Source organism: Castor canadensis, chromosome 13, assembly GCF_047511655.1.
Source record: "Castor canadensis chromosome 13, mCasCan1.hap1v2, whole genome shotgun sequence".
Taxonomy (NCBI): domain Eukaryota; kingdom Metazoa; phylum Chordata; class Mammalia; order Rodentia; family Castoridae; genus Castor; species Castor canadensis.
Window position 1 is genome coordinate 3,506,073 of NC_133398.1, and position 24,722 is coordinate 3,530,794.

Below are 24,722 nucleotides of genomic sequence, written 5' to 3' on the forward strand. Positions count from 1 at the left end.
ACATTCAGCAGCTGCTGGTGGCAGCCAGAGACTGAAAGGGAGGTTTTTGAAGCTGGGGAGCACGGAATTCTCTGTCCCCAGCTTGTTCTCCATGGGGGGCATTTGGAAGCCCATGAAGCCATCTTAGGGGTCACGACAGCTGGTGGGGTGCTGCTGATTCTTCATCGGGGAGAAGAGGCTGGGCCTCATGCAACATAAGGGACAGTCCTTAGCCTTGAAGATGGGTCTTCTCCAGGGACTGTCCTGGCACCCTGCAGCTGTGCAGGAAGCTCTGTCCAGGGTGAGCCATGACCAGCCTACTGAGAGGGATAGGCTGGGGCTCAGGGCTGGGAGCCTGCATGGGGGCCTGGGCTCCTGGAGTTAGGCTAACTGGATGCCAGCTGGAACCACAGCCCCAGGGCTGTGTTACCCAAAGCTTTCTGTGGTAAGAGAATAACTCTGTGGACAGTGAGGGAGTTGGTCTAAGGGTGTCACTGTGGGTGACGGGAGGGTCTAGCACTGGGCGTAATTCCCAATCAGAGTTTGCTCAGGGATCCTGGATGAGGTGCTTCTCTGCAACCTCGATGTCCCTTGTCTGTGAGTTGGACACACTGAAAGTGCCTCTTGGGTTGGGGGATGAAGTGATCGTGGTGGGAAATCAGGCTGCTCCGCAATCAGTGAGTCTCCCTCACGCCCCTCCCAGGGCCCTGGGCTGCCAGTCAGGCAGGACCAGCAGGCAAGGAGGGTCTGCCTCTGCCTGTCTCTCAGGCTGTAAAGATGACAGAGAGCTGAGTGGCTCTCCAGGCTGCCGGAGCCTGGCATCTCACAGCGATTACGCTCATGACTTACGGCCACTGAGAGCTGTGATTCATTCAATACGGCACAGAGCATCTGCTGTTCACTCCCTGGTAATGAAGTGCGCAGAGTGGGGCAGTGCTTAGCTGATTCTCCTGGGGCACCGGGGGCCCATCCATCACCCTTTCTGCTCTGGTGGCTGCAGTGTTTTGCTGAACTGGCTGAACAGAACTGAATCTGTTACCCCCTCCAGAAACATCAAAGAGCTGAGCTTGCCCTTAAATGGGAGGCAGCTCGGGGGGGGAGGGGGGGGTGGGCAATGGAGGCAACCAGACACAGAGCCAGGCTTCCACCTTGCCCTGTGCACAGTGTGTGGCACATGCCAGGCCCAGAGAGGAGGCTCAGATCAGATATGGAAGCATCGGCCACCATGTGCCACAGTCAGCAGGTGCCAACTGACTGTGAGCTGTGTAGCATTAACCCTACTTTACAGACGAGAAGACTGAGGGTCAGGCAGAAGTAGCCATCCACATCCACACCACACCTCCACTAATCGGCAGGACTGGATCTGATTCCAGAGCCTGGTCTAGACCCTGCTGGTTGCACCATCGGGAGAAGGCCCCGGTGCCAATCACTCCATTTCCCCAAGGAGCCAGTGCCCAGGACCCTCTCCTGGCTCTTTGCCGTCTTGGCTTTCGTTGGTGGAGATAGTTGTTAGGGTTTCCCGTTAGGTGGGCGAAAATATCTATTTACTCTGCAATGGAGCAATTTCCCCTGGCAAGTCTCTAACTAGCTAAACGCCCTGTCCTGCCTTGTCGCAGGGAAGTCGCCCACTGGGAAACACAAGCCACTCTGCAGGGAGATATTTAAGTAGCACAGGCACCACACACACTAAAACAAACCACCACCAAAGACCAGCAAGGCGGGGACCGCGCGTCACGGGTCAGTCTGTGCCCCAGTCCAGTGTGGCTATCCTGGGAGGCAAGGCAAGGCCTGTGGGCACTGGACCCTGAGCCCTGCAGTGGGTTGTCCTTATGCTAAGTCAGTTGGGGTGGATGAGGTCATGGTCTGCTCAGTCCATGCAGGGGTCTCTGGGGCAGGAGTCCGGAGTGGACCATGGCCTCAGGCAGGAGCTTAGTTTAGCCCCTTCTTCCCAAGCACAAAGCACTGTTCCACAGGGGTCTTCAGGGGGTGGTGCTGCACAAAGCCTGTGTGAGCTCACAGGAACAGCGTGGAAGGGGGACAAGGAGCAGCCCCCACTCAACCTCTACCACGGCCGATGCTGACCACAGTAGGGACGCCGGGGCTCCGAGCCTGATTGTTGGGACACTGTGGGGTGGGCTCTTCCAGCATGGAGATGATCTCTGGCAGGGGCTGCAGATCCCACTCGCCCTGAAAGGAAAGAACCAGGAGGTAAACTAAGGCATCCGCAGCCACTTTTCTCAACAACCTCTTGGGTTCTTGTCTTCAGACTCACCTTATCCTAAACTGAGCTCCTTCTCCCCCAAGTCACTCCTTGGGAGTCCCCACCTTAAAGCCCATTTCCCCAGCTATGCAGTGACCTAGTTAGAAGACCAGAGCCATCAGGCCTCTCCGGGCCTCCCTGCCCACCTGTCCACTCAATCATATGACCTGATGAAGCGATCGGAGTCCCTGGGGCAGGCTGAGGTCTTAGCCACTGCTCCCTGTCAAGGCTGCAACAACAGCCAAGTTTTCAACCACATCAGACGTCTACCCCATGCTGCACCCGGACGCAGCAGCCCTTCCCTGGGCACCAGGCATTTGCTTTAGCAATTAAGCCAGCTCCCCAATGTTTCCGGGAAAGGTCTGCTCACAGATCCCAGGGCTGCAGAGCCTTCCCCGCCTAACTCAATACAAGCCCTGGTCTCCTGACCGCCAGCTCTCTGGGCCAGTGCTGGGCTGATGCTGACTGCTCGGCTGGGGAACAAATTAGGTGCCTTTGAATCCCAGTGGGTCTCAGATAAGAGTGGTAAATCAGCCCGCAGCTGCAGGCTATGGTCTTGCTCTCCCTCACCCCACCAGTGACTTATCGTTAGACTCTGGGGGAGGTTGCTGGCACCTGCCAATTCGTACCACCCTCATTCACACAGAGCTGAGATTAGTCCCCTGCTGAGCTGCTGCCAGGAGAGGTAGTAGCCCTGCCCTTCCTGGCAGCAATATGGTCTGTCCCCCTGCAGTCCATCTGTCTATCTGGCCTGTCTGTCACCACCTGGTTGTTTTCTCCAGCTGTCTTAAGTGAGTGCTTCTTGCTAGCCTTCTCTGGGGACACAGAGGCATGGGCAGTGGCAGGACTTGTCGGGGTGAGTGTGGACCAGCTTATGTCTTCTGCGGCCCCATTGCTGGCACCTTCCTGGGCATACCTGGAAGCGGACAGCCGAGGACTTGTTGCAGTGCATGGAGATAGGGGCAAAGTCATACAGGGCCTTGAGCACATCGCGGTTGAAGGAGTTCCAGGGCACAGAGGCGAACTGCTGTGGGATGGAGGCCTGAGGGCAGGTGCAGACGTCCTCACTGTTGAACCTGGCAGGAGAGAGAGTGGCCCAGGCTGGAGTGCAGCAGAGGCAGGAGAGGATGGGAGCCCAGCAGGGGGTAGGTGAGCCCCCCCCACCCCGGCAGTGGTCCTCATTCCACCTCCTCCTCAGCCCTGCTGCCCTTTCCGAGCTTCCTAAGCAGCTGTCCAGGTCCTGGCTACATGCTGCCCATAGGCTCATCTTTGTGCCACCTTGGATTGTTGGTGATGCTGCTCTGGGGCTGAATTGTGAGTTAGGAATGGATTAGTGGTGCCTGCCTCAGGCACCTCCAGGGGCATGGTCTGGTGGCACACATGCTAACCTTTCTGCAAGTAATCAACCTGGATTCCTCATGTTCATCCAGCCTCCTAACAGGGTCTGGGAGTGTGTGTGTGTGTGGGGGGGGGGGTTGCCACATTGAATTCCGCAGGGACAGAGCGCACAGGCAGGTGCTTCACCTGTTTACCAGGTGGAAATACTTCTGCAGGAATCCAGCATCCACAGCGCTCTTGCAGAGCTCCAGCTGCGTCTGGGGGTAGTAGTGTACGTAGTTGACACACATTTCCTCCAGGATCCCGAAGCCCCCCTGCAGCCAGAGAAGATCCCATCAGCCCCCGGCTCGTCGCTCTCAGGCACCACTGCCCAGTGGCTCTCCCGTGCGCACTTGTCCCCTGATGCCATTTATAGCACAGCTCCAGACAGTGTTCCAAGCCCCTGAGATGGAGCAGGGAGCAAGGTCCCTGCCCTCGTAGATTGCCTCTTGGAAGGAGAGACAGGCGACAAATGGGTACCCAGGAAATATGGATCAGGTGGTGAGGTTAGGAAGAAAGCAAAAGCAGGATAAGGGACAAGGTTATTCTTTTCCCCTTTATGGGTCCAGAAACTTGGCCTCAGGGAGGGGTAACCCTGCCTTGGCTGTGAAGTCAGTGGCACAGCCTGAGTGGGCACAGCCTACCAAACGGAGCCTGAGCTGACCCTGTGGCCTCCAGAGGGAGCCAACCTTCGCATGCCACCAATCACTTCTGGAAATTGGCTCTGAGAGGAGCAGAACTTCAGAAAGGGACAGTGCTCAGAGGTTGTCTGTCCCCAGAGGCCATCATCACAGCCTTCAGTACCCAGGGCTGCCCCACAGCCTCACCACAGTGTGGGAGCAGGCATGTCCCCATCCCCACCACCGGTTTCCTGCTATTGGAGGTGTTCCTGGCAGAGGAGGAAGAAGTGGCAGCTGCACAGCTAGGGTGGTGCCAGGTCCACCTTCACCTCCCTCCTGGTTCTTGGCTCTTTGTGGACATGATGTAGGGCTGGGGGTGTTATTTAGATGGTGGGAATGGTTGAAGGGAACAAAGACCTTTTCTACTTCATGGCAGAATCCAGAGCCCCGAGTAGACAGTGACCCTCTAACGGGCATGGGAAAAGGAAATTCACCACAAGCAGGTCAGTCTGGCCCCCAGCATGACCACTGTGGACTGGACAGGCTTTACTGCGTCGTCCTCTGATCCTAAGCCCTCATTTCCCAGCTTCCCAGCTTCCCACTGCTGGCTCAGCTTAGACATCAAACAGGAATTGGGAAACTGGAGTCTACCCTGCAGCTCTGCCTCCCTGCTTACTGGCTTTCACCTTGGGAAGGAAGCCTTATTTCAAAAGCTTCTGCCTCTTGGATCAGCAGAAGCAGGCTTGTAAGTCTGACCTGCTGGTAGGGAGCTGCTCTCCACTCTGATCCAGCCCAGTGCGTTGATGAAGCCTCCAACACTGAGAGGAGGACGTGAACCAGGGGAGACTCCAAATGGCCAGCAGGGCACCCAGCTCCTGGGGCCTGGACCTGAAGACCTGGGGACTGAAATGGCAGCCTCAGGTGTCCTGAGATAGGCACCACCAGTTCAGGCTCCATGAAATCAGTGGAGCAGGGAACATATCTGGAGCCCAAGCAGTTCTAGGTGGGGCGGCCTGTGGCTTTTCCCCACTGTTTTCTTGCTGGATGGCTGGCAAGTCCCTCTCCTCCCTGGTCCTTAGTGGCTAAACTTGCAGGATGGGGGTGATGTTTGTGGGATCTCCTGCAAACTTGCTGCTCATTGCACCAAGAGCTCACTACTCAGAGGCATGTCAGAACTGGCCCTCTGAGCCCAGTGCAGCTGCCTGACATCAGGAGCAGCCAGTCCCCTGTTAGCAGAGTGCTTTAGTCCCTGGATCTCACTGTGTCTTTGGAGGTACTGCCCACAGTTCCTGGCGAGTTCAGCCAATACGATGCATGTTAGGACAGCACGGTCAGTGCCCGCATTGGCTGCTGACTTACACCCTGCACCTTCCTCCAGACAAGCAGAGGATGGCTGGCCTCTGAGCCAGGGCTGTGGCTTGCAACACTTTCCTGTCTCCAAGTTTGTGGCCATGGATACAGAGTAGTTTTCACCCCCAACCCAGAAGGGGGGATGTAGTGCATGACAAGAGCTTTGCAGGCTCACTGCCATGCAGGCTCCAGCCCTCTGTCAGCTGTGAGACCTTGGGCAAGTGTCATCCTTCTCCTAGCTTTCATTTTGCTCCTGTAAAAGTGAGGACAAAACTTCCTGCCTTGGAGACTGGTGTAAAACGAAATGAGAAATAGAAGCAACTCAAAATTCATCTAACAGAGAATGAACAAACAATACTAGGGTGCCCATTTGTAGGGTACAGGTAATAGGTAAAATGGTCAATTGGAGTAGGAAATAATGAAGCAATATTCCGTTAAAAATAAGGGAAACTCTGATGTCTGCTACAATATAAATGGACTCTGGAAACTTTATGCTAAGGAAAAGAAACTTGTCACCAAAAGCCATATATTCTACAATTCCATTTACAAGAAATGTCCAGAATAGACAAATCCAGAAGATTTCTGTGGCTAGGGCTGGTGGAGGGGGAGCTGGAGCATAATAGCTAGAGGGTACAGGGTTTCTTTTTGGGTGCTGAGAATGTCCAAAATTGACAGTGGCGAAGGCTCCATGTATCTGTGAATATACTAAAAAGTCAATGAATGGCACACTTTAAATGAGTAGCTTGTACTATGCATGAATTATATCTTAATAAAGTTATTTAAAAACCACCAATGAGGTAGGCATGGTGGCACATACTTGTAGTTCCAGTTCTTTGGAGGCTGAAGTAGGAGGATTGAGGGTTCCAGGCCAGCCTGGGCTACATAGCGAGACCCTGTCTCAAAAACAAACACACAAGGCTGAGCCTGGTGGGTCACATCTGTAATCCTAGCTACTCTGGTGGCAGAGATCAGGAGGATCATGATTTGAGGCTGCCCAGGCAAAAGGTTCTTGAGAACCCCATCTCAGCCAATGAAAAAGTAAGCTGGGCGTGGTGGTGCTCAGCTACTCCAGAAGTGATAAACAAGAGGATCGCAGTCCAGGCCAACCCAGGCATAAATGCCAGATCCTATTAAAAAAAAAAAGGACTGGGGTGTGGTTTAAGTGGTAGAGCACCTTCTTGGCAAGCTCAAGGCCCTGAGTTCAAACGCCAGTACTGCCAAACAAATACACAAACCCAAAAATGGGACTGAGAGTCGAGGCTTGACAGACCTGGTTGGATGCACACTGAGGTAAAAAGTAAGAACAGTGCCAGGACAGACCAGAGTTTCTGGGTGCACAGGGGTCAGGGTGGCCCAGGAGGCTCGTGCCAAGCATCCTATCACTATCCAGTGCACCCTGCTGGGTGACAAATTTCCTGCCACCCTCTCTTGTTGCTGTCTGCACACTTCACCCTGAGGACAGTCCCTCCCAGGAGATACCCCTCCTCCATGGTCTGTCCACACGTCCACGTGACCCTGCTCATGTCTCCACCCTCCCAGGCTCCCACCCCTAGAATGTTCTTCGTCCTCTTGACCTTCCTGTGTAGTGGTCCCTACCAGAGCCCTTCATCCACCTTCCTCTGCTCTCTTCCTCTGGTCTTCTCCACCCTCCTGTTGTCTCTGTTTGATGTCACGTCTCTGGTGGGGTTTCCATGGTCCCTCCTCCCCTGGCACCTCTGTCTGCTTTTTAATCTTTACCATAATTTGGTCAGTCCCTGTAGCAGATACACAGACCTGTCTCCCAGGTGGACTTTCACCAGGAGTACAGTCTGATGGTTCTCCATCTGAAGCAGACCACAGCCCAAGCCTGGGAACTGGTGAATCCCAATTGTCAGCCTCACTACCCCATTCTGACTCAGCGGGGTGGTGAAGAGCCTGAAATGTCACCCTTCTAGGAAGCTCCCGGGGCTGCGGAAGCCTTGGATCCAGGGACCAGGCTCAGAGAAGTCTGTAGAATAAGGGAATGGAGAGGGCTGCCCCTATCCTCTAGCAGTCCTACTCCAGTCAAGGAGTTAGAACTAAGCCTCAGAAAAGTGTTCAGCTGCACTTGTTCCCTGGGCAGGTGACCCAAAGAAGCCAGGGTGACTCACCACTGTGGCCAGCTTCCTGTCTTCTGTGTTGTAGGTGCAAGAAGTGATGAGTACGTCCCCCTGGGGAGCAGCAAGCCAGCAGACACGTCAGCACCCACCCACCTGGACTGGCAGGTGGGTGTTCTTAGCCTGTCCCCATGTGTGACAAAGACACAGTGCGTCATGAGTCATCAGCATCTGCGCTAATGAGGCCCAGCAGACACAGGCCATGGATAGGGCTCAGCCCAGCTGCTGTGGGAGCTGGCTGGTCATGTCACAGGTCCAGTCCCCAACTGCCCTGGGTTTCCCTTCTAAATGACCTCGGCACCCTCATCTCTCCTTGCAGTTCTCAGGACTGGTTTGGCTGACGAGGCTGGAGGATGTGCCACGTGGGGCTTCCTCTCTGATACCGTCCATGAGGGCCAGGTGTGTCCCACTGTGAGAAAGCCCTGGTCCTGCTCTGCTGACTCTTCTCTCTCCCTTCTCTGTTTCCCTTCTTCTCGTACCCCTGGCCTCCCGTACCTGCCTGGGCACTTACCGGGTATACGGACACGATCTTCTTCAACATGCGGATTTCCTTGGGCAGGAAAGAGGGAAGAAGTCAGAGAGCCACAGGCCCCTCTCCCAGCCACCTTGTCCTCCTTCCCTGACCCTCGGGTGTCAGCCCTGCCCCAGCCTTTCTGGTGGAGGCTGGGCTGACTGAGTGTGAGCTCTGGCCAGGAAGGGACAATGTTAGAGCAAGAAGGTGGTGCTACCATCATGGGCCAGAATCTACTACCAGATCCCAAGGGAAAGGGGAGGGCATGGAAGCCTCAGCATGGGTGTTTCTGAGGCCACTGGAGAGAAGACCCAGCAGGCCAGGCCCTACCTGGAAGTGGGGGCTGTAGTGGTTGTCCCTGTTCACAATAGCCTTCTCTTGTCCATCCCGGGCCAGCACGGTGACCACCTTTCTCCCAGTCAGGTGTGTGTGGAGCTGAGAGGCGAAGATGTGGATGCCTGAGGGTGGCAGGGCCTGTGGAGGGCAGGGAGGAGCAGAGTCGGGCCTGACCCCTGAGGGACCCCACAAGCACCAGGGAACAGACAGACTTTCTTTGCTTCCAGGGATGTTTGCATTTTCTAGGTGGTTCTCCTTCCGCTGTTGTGAACCAGGCAGGTGATGGGTAGTGGAAGAGCAGTGGTCACAATTGTGCAGCAGCAGCCCTGCCTGGCAGCTTCGCGTGGCCTCACTCGGAGACAGGGTGTTCGCCTCCATTCTTTTGTCCTACCCTAGAGCCTGGGCTCAATTCTCCTGAGCAGCAGACCTTTAAGGCGAGCGGCAAGTGCAGTGAGGCCACTCAGGTGAGTGGGTCAGAACCTCCATGTTCTGTGGGCTCCCCATCCAGTGGATGACAAATTCGAATGGTACCAGCTTGTGCTATGCAGTGCCCACCATGTCCCAGGCCCAGGGCAGACCCTCCCGTGCCCTGAAGAATGACCCACCCCATATACAAAACAGCCCAAGGGGTGTCGTCCCTGTGGTCACTGTGAACCTGGTCCATAGGCATGACACTGATCATGGAAGCTGTCAGCTAGCCCTTACATGGAGTGGCCTGTCTTCCTCACTAGGCAAAAGGGAATTTTTCAGAGAATAGTTCCTGTAACCTAGGGCTCACTTTTTTTAGTTTCCTCAAATCCATCACTCTCTGTGACTTAGCTGTGTTCCTTCCCATCCTTCTCTGTTCCCTCCAGATTCCCAGTGGCTATGAGAGGTCCAGGTGCAGGAGGCCCGTCACTGAACGACCCTGGGCCTCTGTACTTATTGCAATCATCTGCCTTCACTCTTGGACTGTCCTGCTTTCATTAGCTGCAGCCCCTACCTTTGTCATTAACGAGAACTTTGTCCCTGACTTGCAGTGATTTCAGGACTGGGATCCCTCAGGGCCACATTTGTGACAGTCCTGTGCCTGAGCCCCTGATACCAAGGAGGTTCCCTGGCTTTGCAATGACCCTTTGGTCCCCTGAGGCTGATTACCATCCAGAGATACCCATGTGACAGGTGGAGGGAGAAATATGCTCACTGGGGACAATGGGCCCCAGAAGTACACCAAACAGCTGCCCACCGAGGCTGGGAGCCTTAGGCAGGGAGCCACCCCACAAGGAACAATTCCCAGAAACGAAATCCACTGTAAACCTTATTTTGAAGCAACCTGCTGCTGTGGGAGAGCTTTCAAAGTCAGACAGACTTGTATTTGCCTCCTCACTCTGTACTGATGGCGCTGTGAACTCTGCAGGCCTCTGCCTCCTCATCAGTGAAATAGGTCCACACTTTTCTGGCAGGTCATTGTGAGAAGCAGAGATGCAGCCCAGGAGAAATTGTGGGTGGGACACACCCAACAGATTGTAAAATCACATCCCTGATATCAGAAGATCTCCCAGAAAGGAATGGTAGGAAAGGTAACAACCCACCAGGAAAATGGCTCAAAGGGCATGGAGAGGAGTGCACAAGAAAGAAAACAGACAGCCAAGGGGCAGGAAGGAGGCTCCAGGTCCACATAAGGGATGGGGGAGAAGTGGGCTTTGCACAGGACAGGGATGGAGGCCCTCCAGTTCCACGAAAGGTCAGGAAATACACCGAACAGCACTGGGGTCACTTTCCAATGATGCAAAAATATTAAAACTATTAGCACAATGGATCAGGATTGTGCATGTGGGAAGACAGACCTGCTGCAGGGGACATCATGAGGTCATTACACTGGCCACTCACAGGGCCACTGAGCAGTGACTCCACTTCTAGACCCACCTGAGGAGGCATTTTCCCTGCCCAGGATTCCCTGCGGCTTCTTTCCAGGGTGAGAAGTGGGCCAGCCACTCACCAGCTGGGTGCACTTGTCCGTGCAGTAGCCCGTCAAGATGAAGGCGGTCTCTTGTGGTGGGATGGCCATCACTGGCGTGTACACCAGGCCCAGCTCCATGATGCCTGCGTCAAATTGCCTCAGTGTGGACGTGTAGTACAGCCGGATGCCTGAGGAGTCACGCCGGCCTGGGGGAGGGGGACAGGGTGAGCAGCGGCCCTCACAAGGCCCCTGTGCTGGTGAGCCTGGATGCCCTTTCTGATGGAATGGACCAGGAGGAATCGGGACAGGTGCTACTGTACTCCCTGGGAGCTGTTAACATGTTACTTATCACTCCCATCAGGGTTTTACATGGTAAGAACCATCATCCCCATTTATAGACAAAGAAACTGAGGTCAGATCTTGGTCAGAAGTCCCAGCCTTAGACCACAGGTCTGGGAAGCAGCCAAGCTGAGACTTGAGCCCCAGCCTGGCCGGCTGGGGTGCAGAGCATTGTGGGGGGGCCCTGGCCAACCTGCTTTCATCAAAGCCAAGGTCATCTGCTTTCATTGTCTTCCTACCTCCCCCCTACCCCAGCATCCAAACTCAAACAGCTCCTGGATCTCTGAGCTGATGACATCAGAGGATAATAATAAAAAAAGAGAAGCAATTGGTTAAAATTCAGATGGAGATTAAATAATGAGATAATTGTGGGATTTTGATATTTATAGAAAAAACAGCACCCATGTCAAGATTTGTGCAGTGACAGGAGCGCCCCTATATTTGGTAAAGGATCCATAAATACAACTGGGTAATCAAGAAGAGACAGACTGCCCTGGTGCTTAAGGAGTTTTTGGAAACCCATGTGCTTTCAGGTTTAAATGAACAATAAACCCCATATCATGCTAAGGCCTGAGCGGCCTTGGCCTTGGTGCTCTCTACGTGCATCGTAGATAATTCCTGCGGTGGCAGCAGCACTGCTTCTGCAGCCAGGAGAAAGGTCACTGTGGCATTAGTTGAGCACAGCCCATGCCCACATCCAGCTGGGAGCACTGGGCGCTGAGCTTTTTCCATCTTCACAGTGGTTCCAATCTATCAGAGTGTTTCTGCTCCTCACTTGCACAAATGAAAATAAGCGTCATTCAAAAAGAGAGACACAGAAGGTGGGAAGGAGGAGGGGGGAGAGAAGGAGACTGCATTTGCTGGAAGATGCTCTAACTACACCAAGAAGGAAACATTTTCAGGTCCTGATAGGTGTCAATTGCATTCTCATCCTAAAGCCTGACTCTGACTGGTGGCGTGACTCAGGCTGTTGAGTGCCTACCTGGCAAGTGCAAAGCCCTGAGTTCAAATTCCAGTATTGCCAAAAAAGTTGATTCTAAAGACTGACTCTGGTCATCTGCCTTCAGGCATAGGTGATCCAGCATTGCCTGCTCTCTGCCCCCAGCTCCCCTTCTCCCACACCTTGCACTGCAGCCAAGTGCAACCACCTGTGTTCCTAGGATAGGCTCTCCACCTTGCAACTTCCTTACCCACCTCTAGAACATGACACCCATAACTTCCCTTGTCCTCCAGGCCATGGTAAGTGCCACCATGATGCCACCCACATCACATAGACTCACATCCTTTTATGCAGGCCTTAACAAACTCTGACTGAATTAAGACATTTCCTCTGCACTTCGTAGGCTGTACACCAGACCAAGAAGTAGGAAGGGGCAAAAGTGTCCTGGCCCTGGCACTTCAGAGCTGATTGGATAGGTGGGCTGCTCTCTGACCCACAACCAGGCCAGGGAAAGAATGTGATTCAGCGCAGGGCGGGTCTTTTGCCTTTAGGATCTAAGGCCTGCTTTGCTGAATTGGGGGACAAGGTCACCTCCTGCGTACCTCATGGGATTTGTACCTGTAAGGACTTGTTTTCACTGAGGGTTGTGTACCATAAGCTCAGCAGCACTACACTAGCCAGGGCAGACATTGCCAATCCATTGTAGCACTGTCCTTTAGGGTCAGGCATGGAGTCCCAGGCTGAGCACCATCCCCATGCTGCTGACAGCTCTAGGGGGCCTATGGGCAAAACCTATGCCCAGCCTGCTCTGGAAGGTCAGAGGGACAAGGTCCTTTGTCAGGGAGGGGCAGTTGAGAGTAAGGGCGGCTGACCATCTGAGCAGCCTCTAGGAAGTTAGACTTCAAAGGGACTGGTGCTGGGGCCTGCTCTGTACTCTCTCCTCGGCCCTTGAGCTCTGGGGTCAGCACACCCTAAACTGGCCTCCTGCTCTCACTGGTGCCATGCAGTGAGGGGTAGGGACTGCACTGACTTATACTGTCCTGAAGTCGAGTGACTTGTTATCAAGAGAGGCAGCATGGAGACAGCTTTGGAACAAGGCCAGCCTCTCCAGGTTCAAGTGTAGGCTCAGCCATCACAGGACTGTGTGACCAAGATGGGCCAGAGCCAGGCCTCCTGGTCTCAAATCCCTACCTCCTCCATGCCCCAGTAAGGGTCCCTCACCTCTGGGTCTCCATTTCCTTATTACCTGATGTTCCTGGTATGTGGTGGCTGGATGGCACCACCAGGATGGCAGAGGGTACTGCACAGACAGGGAGGACAGGTATGAAGCTGGGCTCATTGCATGCTGGGATGCCTGCTGCCGGACACTGGAGACAAGTGATGAACAAGCTACCAGGTCCTGCTCCTGGGACCTGTTTCCCCCACCCCGGGATGTTGCAGGTGGTTAGTGAACAAGGGGCACAGAACTCTAAAGTTGATACAGGAAAGAGTAGGAAATACTCTGGAGTTAGTAGGTATAGGTAAGAACTTTCTCAACGAAACCCCAGCAGCACAGCAACTAAGAGACAGCATAGATAAATGGGACTTCATAAAACTAAAAAGCTTCTGTTCATCAAAAGAAATGGTCTCTAAACTGCAGAGAACACCCACAGAGTGGGAGAAAATATTTGCCAGCTATACATCAGACAGAGGACTGATAACCAGACTATATAGGGAGCTTAAAAAACTAAATTCTCCCAAAATTAATGAACCAATAAAGAAATGGGCAAGTGAACTAAACAGAACTTTCTCAAAAGAAATGCAAATGGCCAAAAAACACATGAAAAAATGCTCACCGTCTCTAGCAATAAAGGAAATGCAAATTAAAACCACACTAAGATTCCACCTCACCCCTGTTAGAATAGCCATCATCAGCAACACCACCAACAGGTGTTGGTGAGGATGGGGGGAAAAAGGAACCCTCTTACACTGTTGGTGGGAATGTAAACTAGTACAACCACTCTGGAAAAAAATTTGGAGGCTACTTAAAAATCTAGACATTGATCTACCATTTGATCCAGCAATACCACTCTTGGGGATATACCCAAAAGACTGTGACACAGGTGACTCCAGAGGCACCTGCACAGCCATGTTTATTGCGGCACTATTCACAATAGCCAAGTTATGGAAACAGCCAAGATGCCCCCACTACTGACGAATGGATCAAGAAAATGTGGTATTTATACACAATGGAATTTTATGTAGCCATGAAGAAGAACGAAATGTTATCATTCGCTGGTAAATGGATGGAACTGGAGAACATCATTCTGAGTGAGGTTAGCCTGGCCCAAAAAGACCAAAAATCGTATGTTCTCCCTCATATGTGGACATTAGATCAAGGGCAAACACAACAATGGGATTGGACTATGAGCACACGATAAAAGCGAGAGCACACAAGGGAGGGGTAAGGATAGGTAAGGCACCTAAAAAATTAACTAGCATTTGTTGCCCTTAACGCAGAGAAACTAAAGCAGATACCTTAAAAGCAACTGAGACCAATAGGAAAAGGGGACCAGGAACTAGAGAAAAGGTGAGATCAAAAAGAATTAACCTAGAAGGTAACACCCACGCACAGGAAATCAATGTGAGTCAATGCCCTGTATAGCTATCCTTATCTCAACCAGCAAAACCCCTTGTTCCTTCCTATTATTGCTTATACTCTCTCTTCAACAAACTTAGAGATAAGGGCAAATAGTTTCTGCCCGGTATTGAGGGGGTGGGGGGAGAGGGAGGGGGTGGAGTGGGTGGTAAGGGAGGGGGGTGTGGGGGCAGGGGGGAGAAATGACCCAAGCCTTATATGCCCATATGAATAATAATAATAATAATAATAAACAGAAAAAAACCAACCAACCAACCAAACAAACAAACAAGGGGCATGGCAGGGCTGGTGTGCCACATGGGTCACACAGGAGGCTGAGGCTTTGTTGTGGGTGCTGCCCTGAGTACACACCAGGCCCTATTTCCTTTTTGACTGGATGTTCTGAGTGCAAGGGCTTCTGGGAGGCGTGATCTTGGCATTCCTACCTTGGATCTTCAGTGGGTTATGGTAGTGAACTTCCAGGCGCAGATATCTGGAAGATCCAGGCCCCCCAAAAGGAAGGCCGGCTTCTTCCGGGTAGTAAAATGCCTATAGGGAGAGGGTTGTCAGAGAGGGATCTGTCAGGGGCTTGAGGACAAGCCTGTCCAACTGCTGGGGCCTCAGCTATGGGGTGGCCTTGGTGGGTGGCTCAATTAGAAAGGCTCTCCTGTTGCTGGGTGGCCCTTTCCATCCCACACACATGGCCCAATTAGGAACATTCTGTCTGGAGGGTGCTGAGCCCGAGCTGAGCCTCACCCCCAACACCTCCAGCCCGTGTCCTCTGGATTGGGGAAGGGTGGCACTGATGAAAGCTCAAGGACTCAGCCTGTGGACAACTTGCCCTGGCACTAGGCAGCCCTGGGACCACCCTGTGCACAGACCATGGGTCCCAGTGGGGAAGCAAGGCGGCACCCGCACAGTGTATACCTCGTGGGCACCTGCATTTGCATAGAAAGTAATGCGGGCTGGAAGACGTCTTTGTGCCCCAAAGAACAGTGGGAGTCAGACATCACAGAGCAATGGGAGACATTTGGCCCCCTCTTGAGGCCTCTCAGGCGGCAGCATTGAAGAAATGGCACAGGGGGCTGGGAGCCTGAGATGCTGGAGGAGGCCCAGGGGGTGCCATGCTAAAGGAACTGTGGTGCACGCACCTTGGCACCCAGGGCCCAGGCAGCCAGCACGTGACGGCAGTAGTTGAGGCGCTCAGGCTTCATCTTGGAGTCACACGGCCCACTGAAGTGGGGGAAGCTCTCGAACTCTGCAGCACACTGGAAGACCTCCATGTGGTGTACCAGGGCCTCATTGCCCTCTGTGACAATGGCCTCATACTGCAGAGGGACAGGCCAACTCTGAGCTAGGGAACCAGACACCGGTCCACCTGCTCTCCCTGCCTGCCCTTGTGGGCCTCCGTCTGCCCAGCTGTAAAATGGGAGGGAGAAGGAGCCAGGAGACTTCCAGAGGCACTGCAGGGACCCTGGGCTTGGAGGGGGAGCGACCAGTCCAGAGCCACACAGAATGTGCCCAAAGCCCTGAAGAGTGAAGAAGTAGAGACTCACACAGACCATTTGTAAATAGGGTGGGAACAAGAAGGCAGCTGTCCTCATGTGCTCAGGGCAACTTCTGGGCAAGGACACTGAGTCCCTGTAGCTTCTTCAGGAGGCAGGGGTGGCCCCCAAGCACATTCTCACAGCCAGGCCACACCCTGCTGTGTGACTCTTGGCACTCACATGACCTCTCTGGGCTGAAATTTCTCATTGGAAACAGGGGTCAGTACCCAGAGCTGGATACTATTGTGATAAAGTCCCTAACCATTCTCCCTGCCCCCGCCAGGCAGACAGCAGACATCGACTAGCTGTATCATTACTGTGACGACCCTGTTGTAGAGTCACTGAACTGAACTGCTTTCTCATGAGGGAGCAGGTGGCCTGAGACAGACAGATTCACAGCAGTTCCAGTCCTGAGGGCTGATGCAGAAATTGAGACTCGTGGCTTTGGCCACGGAGGGAAGCTGGGAGCACAGAGGCCCTAGGGGTGGGGACCAGCCATACTCACTGCTCTGCTGCTAACGGAGGTCAGGCCAGTGCCTCGGGTTTGGGCAGTAAGAGGATACCTGGTGCAGCAAGCGTGTGGACACTCTTTGGGGCAGGGAAAACTGGGGCCCAGGTGGAAGGCAGAGTGGGTATGGACCCCCACCTACCATGACAATATGGTGCCGGGAGAAGCCCTGGGGCAGCTCGGTGATGTAGCACCAGTACGTGGTCTCCTGGCCAGGGATCAGGACATCAGGGGAACGAATCTCCATTGTGCGTGTGTCTGCGGGCATGGCTGGGGTGGGGACTTCAGGCTTCAGGAGCTGCACCCGCTGTAGCCCTGTCTGCAGGCCGGAGGTGTTGATGGCCTCCAGTGACCGGAATGGCTCCTTCAGGATTCCGTACACCAAGTGGACGGTGCCATCCTGCAGTCCAGACAGAGTCTAGTCCATCACCCACTCAGGGCCCCAGAGTGGGCTCCTTGGTCACCAAGGTGAAGACATGTCCCTGCCCACCCACACCTGCCAGGCGACATGCCTCACTCTGGGCTCTGCAAATGAGGGGATCTTTGAAGTACTGTGTGTCCCTCACTGGGCATAAATTCCAGGCTGACCACCTCCAGAGCAAATTTGCATCAGGCTACAAATCCATTTTGTACTATCTGCACTCACTTAGCACCCAATCATCCATCCAGTGACAACTGGACCCCACAGTGAGCCAGGGGCCAGCTAGTGACCCCAAGGTCACTGGGCATGGGGACAGGTCATCTCCTCTGGTCAGATCAGCCCAGCCCAGCCCAAGGAGTCAATGCTCCTTATGAAGTGAAGAAACCAAGCTGGGACTCCCTGGCAGTGACACTGAACCTGCAAGTCTGCCCTGTGTAATTGCACCACCACCTGCTCCACTGAGCTGGGCAATGCAGACAAGGGAAGGTCATTTGCACAGTGCTGAAGGTCACAGCCAGACTCAGTGGAGCAGGGGCTGTGTATGAAAACAGGTGTCCCAGGGTAGGATATGCTGGAAATGCCTGCATTGTTTTCTGGGTGCCAGTGGACATGTACCCATGGTGGATACATGAACTTGTAGGGACCCTGTGAGCTTCTCTCTGCCAGGGCATCTTAGAGTTCCAGGCAGAGGCCTCCCTGCCCAGCCCAGAAGATCTGGACTGAGCACAGGTGGGCATTGGCCTGCCCCATACCATTCTTCAGAGAGGTTCTCTGTCCTCATTCACAGGGAAGGTGGGCCATCCAGGAAGGCGAGGACTCAGATGACCTACTGGAGTTCCCCAGTTGTGTCCTGGTGTGCTGTGAGCCCCTAGGTAGGTCTACTTCCTCCCTGGCTACAGTCTCCTCATCTGGCAAACCACCAACTGTTCTGTTTTTCTAGATCCTGCATTTTCTTGTTTGACATCCATTAATTAACCACAGGTCCAACCACGGCTGCTTATGCCCGCCCTGTGATCTAGCCTTCCCGGGTGGGTGAAGATAGTCTTCACCCACTATCTCCCACGTTGCCATCCACTTCCCTATCTGACCCTCACACTCCAAGCCAGTGTTTCCCCAAGGCCAGGTGAATAGAGACACCCTAAAGCCTAAAGCAGGCAACCTGCAGCCAGAATTAACTTGAACTGTACTGTTTCCCAAGACCAGCTCTGCCTTTGCCACAGGAGCCCCGGAAGGGTCTCTTGCCCATGCTCTCTCTGCCTGCTTCTGCCTGGTGCCAAGCAGGGTGCTCCCCTCCTGGGTCTGCGAGGCATGCTGGGCTCTCTCCCTGGAAACTGCAAGTAATAAGTCTCTTTCAGTGGCAGCAGCCTCTCCACCTTATCACTCAGCCACCTCCATAAAATACGGCCTGAGCTCAGTCTGCCAGCCCATGCCACTGCCATCCCAAAGGATTACACACAATGACAGTTGTTGAAACACATCAATGTTAAAAGGGTTTCCTCTTTCATGGCAAGGAGAGCTGTCTTTTCCTAACTGGGGGATCTTGGACCACGGTGGGAAACCTATGGTGTTTTGTTCAGGCCTCACCTGTTCAGCATCATGTAACCCCCTTCCCCATTTTATAGATGGGCAAATTGAGGTCTAGAGGAGAAAGGGACCTGCCCTGAGTCTCACAACAAATTGGCAATAGGGCAGGGCGAGGATCCAGGTCTCCTGGCTCCTGAAGATCCTGGACCAGTAGAGAAACACACAGATCTAGTCCAGCGTGAGAGGGTTCAAGCTAGACCCACGCCCAGAAAGCACATCATCTATAATACCACAAAGAGCTACTTCTCTGAGGGCTTAGGGGCTGCTAGAAGACCTGGACACCCCCAAACTGCCGGGACCTATCCTGTCTGCTTTTCTCTCTCTGCCCTGTGGCTCAGGTCCAGGCCCCAGCTTCCTAGGGCAGGAGAGGACCACAGCCAAGCAGATGCAGGCAGGGCCAGTCAGCTCACATTACCGTGCTGCGGTCCCCTACCTCAATGAGGTAATCCTGGGGGTCGCAGGTGGCAAAAGGCCTCTTGAACAGCAGGGACAGGCCGTCTGAGGTCCCCTGTGCCCTCAGCAGCTGGTAGTCCTGCTGGGCATCCAGATGGAGCTGTCCTTTCTGGTCACTCCAGGCATCCTGCAGAGACAGGCTCAGTGTCTGAACGTGAAGGAGCCAATTACCTAGTCCCCTCCCACTTCCTATGTCCATTCGTGCATGGAGACAGTGGTGCTGAGCCCATCTCCCTCACTTCCTCTGCAGCGGGATACCAGAGCTGTCAAATGTCAGCCAGGTCTGGCTGCCTGAGCCTTATGGGGGCTCCTAGAGGTAAGACTCCCAGGCCTTGGGGTGCAATCCAGGTATTATTAAGAAGGTGCCAGAGGCTTCTAACAGGACAACACAAAATTAGGAATGGGACCTTGAACCACTTCTGCTACTATTCCTCCAGGAGGAAGGGGTCATGGAGCACAGAGAAGAAGAGAAAGGGCAAGATGGGGGAGCAAGAGAGAAACCAAAGCAGCATTGGGGGGGCCAACTCCCAGGAGCCCACCCTGTACTTGTACAACACTAAGAGCAGGTGCCACCTTAAATACCCCTCTCAGGTGACTGACTGAACTCATCCTTCTCCTTGCCTGGAGAAACCCAGGGAAAAGAGACAGGCTGTGTTTTCCCAGGATGGTTTCTAGAATCTGGATCACTAACCCCCTCTTCCTTCCCAGCGTCCTCCATTGCTTCCCCTGCCTGGGGCTCGCAGGCTCCAAGGCCATAGCAGGCCAGTGCAGGGGACAGGAGTCCACCTGGGAAGGCAAGCTGAGAGGTTGCACACAGGAGCCTTCCCCAGCAAGCACGCCTCAGGAACACCATGGGCCCTGGGTTGCAAGGGTTGGGAGTTCTTTTCTTTTCAATCCTCCATCCAGGGCTATAGCATGCTTTTTTTCATTTCTTTGAGGAAAAAGAAACCTGCAAACAGTTTTGCAAAACGTTCTCTAGAGGAAAGTGGTGCCAAGAAGCTCCTGTGAGACCCTGCTGATTTTTGGAAGGACCAACTTGGAACCTGGGCAGAAAGTTAGCTGGTGATATTTCAACTAGAAATCAAGAACGTATTAGCTGAAAAGGAGGAGCCCCGAGTCAGACACTTGTCTTCACAGGACTTAACCTGGTGGTGTGTGGAAGTGAGGCTGCTTCCATAGCAGCCCAGCAACACAGGCAGAGGAGCCGCTGGGGAAAGGAGCAACGCCCTACATGCAGGCAAGAATCCAAGCTGGATGCAGGGGCTCTGCTGTTCCTGCAGACATCTACAGCTCAGTCTGGGCTGTGACTCCAGGGCTACTGTGCAGCCCAGCTCTACCCTGTCTTGTGGCCCTGACCAAATGGCTCCTGATGGCCCCACTGCAGTGCCCTACCAGTGAAATAGCCCCCAGTCAGGTATGGGGGTTCAATGGAGCAGGCTCCACTCCAGGACCATCATCACCAGTGGCTCATGGGAACTCACAGCCCAGATGGTGGAGGAGGACCACTTCTGGTGGCACAACTGAGGCCAGAACAGGAGCTGGCTGCCCTACTGAGGTCAGGAAGGTGCCCTGAATTTAGAGGGAAAGGTCTGACCCTCCTGTGCCTGTGCCCCAGGAGAGTTGGGGTTTGTTCCTGGATTGGCCCTAGTGGCCTGTTTCTGCAGAGGAAGGAAGAGCCAAGACCCAGGGGGCCATGGGGCTCTTCCTCCTCTGGTGGCACCTGCAACTTGTTGGGGGCCCCCAAGGTCACTCCAGTTTGAAGGTGGACTTTCCCCTTCTGCCACCCCTGAAGGCAGAGTGGAGGAAAATTTTGGAGGGAAGGAGTTGAGAGTGTCCTGACAGCTGAGTTCAGCTGGGTGTATGTGTAGGGGGTGTTGTTTCTTGCCTGGAGGCGGGGGGGCGTCTGCACCTGCTCCCACCCCCTCTGTGTGCAGCACAGAAGGTCTGTGTGTGCTGTGTCCTGGTGCTAGTTTGCATGCCACCCTCTGTGCGAGGCCACATGCCACCACCCCACCCACGTCAGGTGTGTGTGCACTGGTGGCGTGGGGCGTTGTTTGCACAAGCAGGAGACAGACATGGGACCTGCACTCACACAGTGGGGATGTTGTGTGGCCTGGGACCCCTCTGTGTGTGGTTACGCTACTTGGGGTTGCCCTACTCCATTATTTGGGGTGTGCAGACCAGGACTGAAGGAAGCACCTGCTTCTCATTTAGTCCCCAATACGGTGTCTCCAGGATGCTCAAGCTGGGGACACAGATCTGGCCCAGATGGGAGCAAACTGAAACACTGAGAGGCAGTATGAAAACTTCCCTTGCTGGGCCAAAGAGGGTGAGCGTGGGAAGAGGGCCAGGGGTGCTGTCAGGGGTAAGGTGGAGAGAGCCAGGAGGGAGGGAGGAAGGACTTACTGCAAAGTAGGCGCTGTCCCCGTTGGTCCAGAGCACAACAAGGTCAGCATTTTCCAGCTCGCCACGGTCCGACATCCCAAACAGGACCCCAGCCTTGAGCCCATGCACCAGGAGCTGAAAGTGGATGGCCTTCTGGACGTAGCTGACGTTCCATGAGAGCTCCAGAGCTCCCTCGGGGTCCAGGGGGATGTGGTAGGGGAAGGGGCTCTCTGGGGGTGCCGAGCCCTGCAGTGCAGCAACCAGGATGACCAGGAAGATGGCCACTGCTGTGCCATACATGGAGGCTGCCTCACGTGCACTGGGGCTGGGGAGGCAGGTCCAGCGACACGGGCGGCCGGGGGCCTGCATGGCTGGGGTGAGCTCACAGGCCCCACCTGGCCATTTATGCCCCGGCCCCTGTGAGGGTGGGTCCAGCCTGCACTGGTAATCACATTTGTCTGAAGGGGAATTCAATTGTCCGGTGGCCCTCCCACCAGCCTGCCCCGCAGGGCAAACACTTGGCTCTCACCCTCCCCTAATTGGCGCTAATGACACATGGACATCTTCAGGGGGAATCGAAGCTGACCTGCTGATGTCCTTCTGCAGAGTCTCTCAAGAGCTGTCCGGAAAGTGGCTCCTCTCTGCAGCCACAGGCCTTGACGACGGCCTCCAGCCAGGTGCTGTGGACCACTTCACGTCTGCCTGGTCCCATGTTCAACACACGGGCATCTGAGAGCCGAAGGGCCTTGCCAAGGTGACCTGTGAGGGCCTGGCGCCTGGCTGTGGGCTTGGGCCAGTGAGCCACCTGGCTTCTACAGTGCTGGAGGGTGGACAAATTTCACACTAAGAATAAACGTCAGTTCCCAAATAGTCCGTGTTTACACGCTCTCCCCACGGCCTGCTGTTCCCACTTTTGCTCCTCTATTTCCCCACTAGCTCCAGCTGGTGCCAATGGCTGCTCCAGAAGGCATGGGTGTGTGGCTGGGGGTGGGATACATTGGTGTGTGGTACACTGCTGGCGGGCAGAGGGGGAGGTGCGTGGGGGATGGGCAGGCAGCAGTGGCTAGCTGGGCAGATAGTCTTTAGGGAAAGGAGGGTGAGGGATAAGCTTGCTCCCCAGACTCTGGGGTACTTAAGCCCGTGATTTCCTCTTGCCTGGACTAGACCTGCCCTGACCTTGTACTCTCTTAGGCCAGCTAGATCCCAGCACTGCTTCTCCCATATCTACCACAGGGCCTTTGCACAGATGGGCTCACCAGTCCCAGTGTCAGTGGACCGTGAGCCCTCTCTCCCTCTTTCCCACCCTCCATCTCTGCTTCTCTTTTTCCTCTGGATTCTCCTTCCTTTGGAGAAGCAAAGAATCCAACCATGCATTAATGCCATGGGCCCAACTTCAAGTCCTGAAATATTAATACAGGCAAACCTTCAGCCTCCAGGTGGAGAGGTGGGTTCTGCTCTGAGCTCTGTTCCCAGGAAGGAGCAGAAGGTGAGATTTGGAGGCAGTGCCAACCTTGGCCTGAGGAAGCCTCTAGAGCAGGCAGGTGCTGTTCTGCACACACCAAGACAATGGTCATAAATACAGAGGCAGAGTGCCTCAGGACCACCTGGGGCTCCTCCAGAGGCCAAAGCTCTGGGATGGATCCTGCCCAACTCTTCTGAGAAGCACTTCAGCCCAGAGGCTCTGCCACTTGGAAGCAAGGACATCAGATGTCAAGGCTAATCACTCCTGGAGTCTCCTCAGCACAGAGAGGCTGAGAGCAAGGTCCAGGACAGGTGGAGCCTGGAGAGGGAGCATAATGGCAGCAGGCCCTGGTTCTCTCCTGGATACGGGGCACAAGCAACAGTTGCTTGGAGCTCTGAGGAGGGAAGGCGTGTGCGTCTCTTAGTAAACAGCGGAGTGCCAGGCACACACGTTTATTTTTAACAGGATTCAAAAGACATTCTCTTTCTTCAGCTCAGAGCCAGGCTGGAGCGCTGCCTTCCTCCGCATTTGAGAGATGATTCGGCTGATTTCAGAAGTAACAATTACTAAGTCCCAGTAGTTAGCAGGGGAGAGAGGCAGACCTGTTTTGCTGACCTCAGGGCTGGGTCTGTCACTGTCTGCATCTGACACACTGGAGATGAAACCACAGAGAGGAAAAGCAATGCACCCGGGATCACACAGCTGCCAGGGGCAGAGCAGGCTGGCCCCCAGGTCAGGGACCCCAGGCGGGTTCTGTCTGTGGGGAGTGGGGGGACTACGCACCCTGGCAGCCAAGGTCAGAAAAATCCCACTGTCGTCAGGAGGGTGTGCACAGCAGAAATGCAACCTCAGGGGAAAGGAGCGGGTGCCGCGGATGACGTGCTCTGTGCCCTTCCTTGCGTTAATGGATGTTGAAAAGGAGCAATCTGACCCCGGTGTAGGAAACAGCACTCAGCTGTCCTCATCGGTGCCCTCATCAGAGGGGACACCTGCCTGCCCCGGGTGCTTTGGGACGCACACAAATGCTGAGCAGGTTTTTGGGGTGCCCTTTCCCTGGCTTTCTCCCCACCCCCACCCTTGCTGACTACTGGGGTTTGTCGGTGCAAGTTGCCCTCCAAGGGTGGGGGCAGGCCAAGGTGGCACGTGGGGTGTCACAGTCACCACATCAGGAAATAAGCCCTGTTTGTCGCTGCTCAGCGCTTGGCTTCCTTCCAAAGCGCCTTGACGGCTGACCGCATTTCGAGCCAATTTCAGCATTTTAATAAGCCCCTTTTCTTCTGCATCTCTCTGACGCTGGCGGCCTTAGAGAGCTGTAATCCCCGATGGGCCCTGCCACGTGAGGCCAGCTGTGGTTGACTTCCTGACCGTGGGCGGTGACAGCCTGCAGTGCAGCAACTGGGGTGGGGGCACTGAAGCTGGGTTGGAGAACTGAGGCAGACAGCCCCGGCCAGACTGCTCTCCAACAATGGTTGACCACGGGAGTGCATCCCCCTGTGTCTAAGGGAACTCCTTGTGGCAGGGAAAATCAGCACTCATGCTGACAGCCCCAGGTACACTGGCTTGTGATGGGCAGCACGCCTCACTTGGGGAGCTGGCTTCTGTGTCCTTGTGCTGAGCACAGTGTCTGTGGTAGGAAGGCTGAAGACGCCCACCCTCCCAGGTCACCTCCCCCAGGGGGGTCAGGCCTGCGGATAAATGCAGGTTGGCCTGAAATCAGGAGCACATGGGACATCCATGGCCTGATGTCTGTCCTGGGACACCTGCAGGGTGGCCACTGTGGGATCAATAGGAGTTCCTTGGCTGGGACATGGCAGGGAGGTGCCCACTGGCCCCAGAGTGCTGAAGGACAGGGGGACACTGACTCAGAAGGCACTGGTGTTGTGGGCATGGGTGTGGCACTCCATGGGAGCCCACCCCGCAGTCCTGGAGCCCATGCAGTACCCTGGAGCTCCCCGCCCC

The 24,722-nt window shown here is 54.6% G+C and overlaps 1 protein-coding gene across 2 annotated transcripts; it reads right to left on the bottom strand.

The window, feature by feature from the left end:
• Positions 1-1,625: 1,625 nt before the first annotated feature.
• Positions 1,626-22,219, bottom strand: Dbh (dopamine beta-hydroxylase). Of its 2 annotated transcripts, XM_074052619.1 has the most exons (13): positions 21,888-22,219; positions 21,323-21,547; positions 18,897-19,043; positions 16,601-16,858; positions 15,555-15,731; positions 14,850-14,952; positions 10,547-10,713; positions 8,563-8,706; positions 8,233-8,271; positions 7,716-7,775; positions 3,764-3,891; positions 3,156-3,315; positions 1,626-2,166 (listed from the first exon to the last, which is right to left on the bottom strand). In XM_074052619.1, the coding sequence occupies exons 1-13, from the start codon at positions 22,011-22,013 to the stop codon at positions 2,035-2,037; spliced, it is 1,866 nt and encodes a 621-aa protein (XP_073908720.1). In that variant the 5' UTR covers positions 22,014-22,219; the 3' UTR covers positions 1,626-2,034. The 2 variants fall into 2 exon arrangements, with proteins under 2 accessions (XP_073908720.1, XP_073908721.1); XM_074052620.1 differs by having other exon boundaries at positions 21,323-22,031.
• Between the last annotated feature and the right edge of the window lie 2,503 nt (positions 22,220-24,722).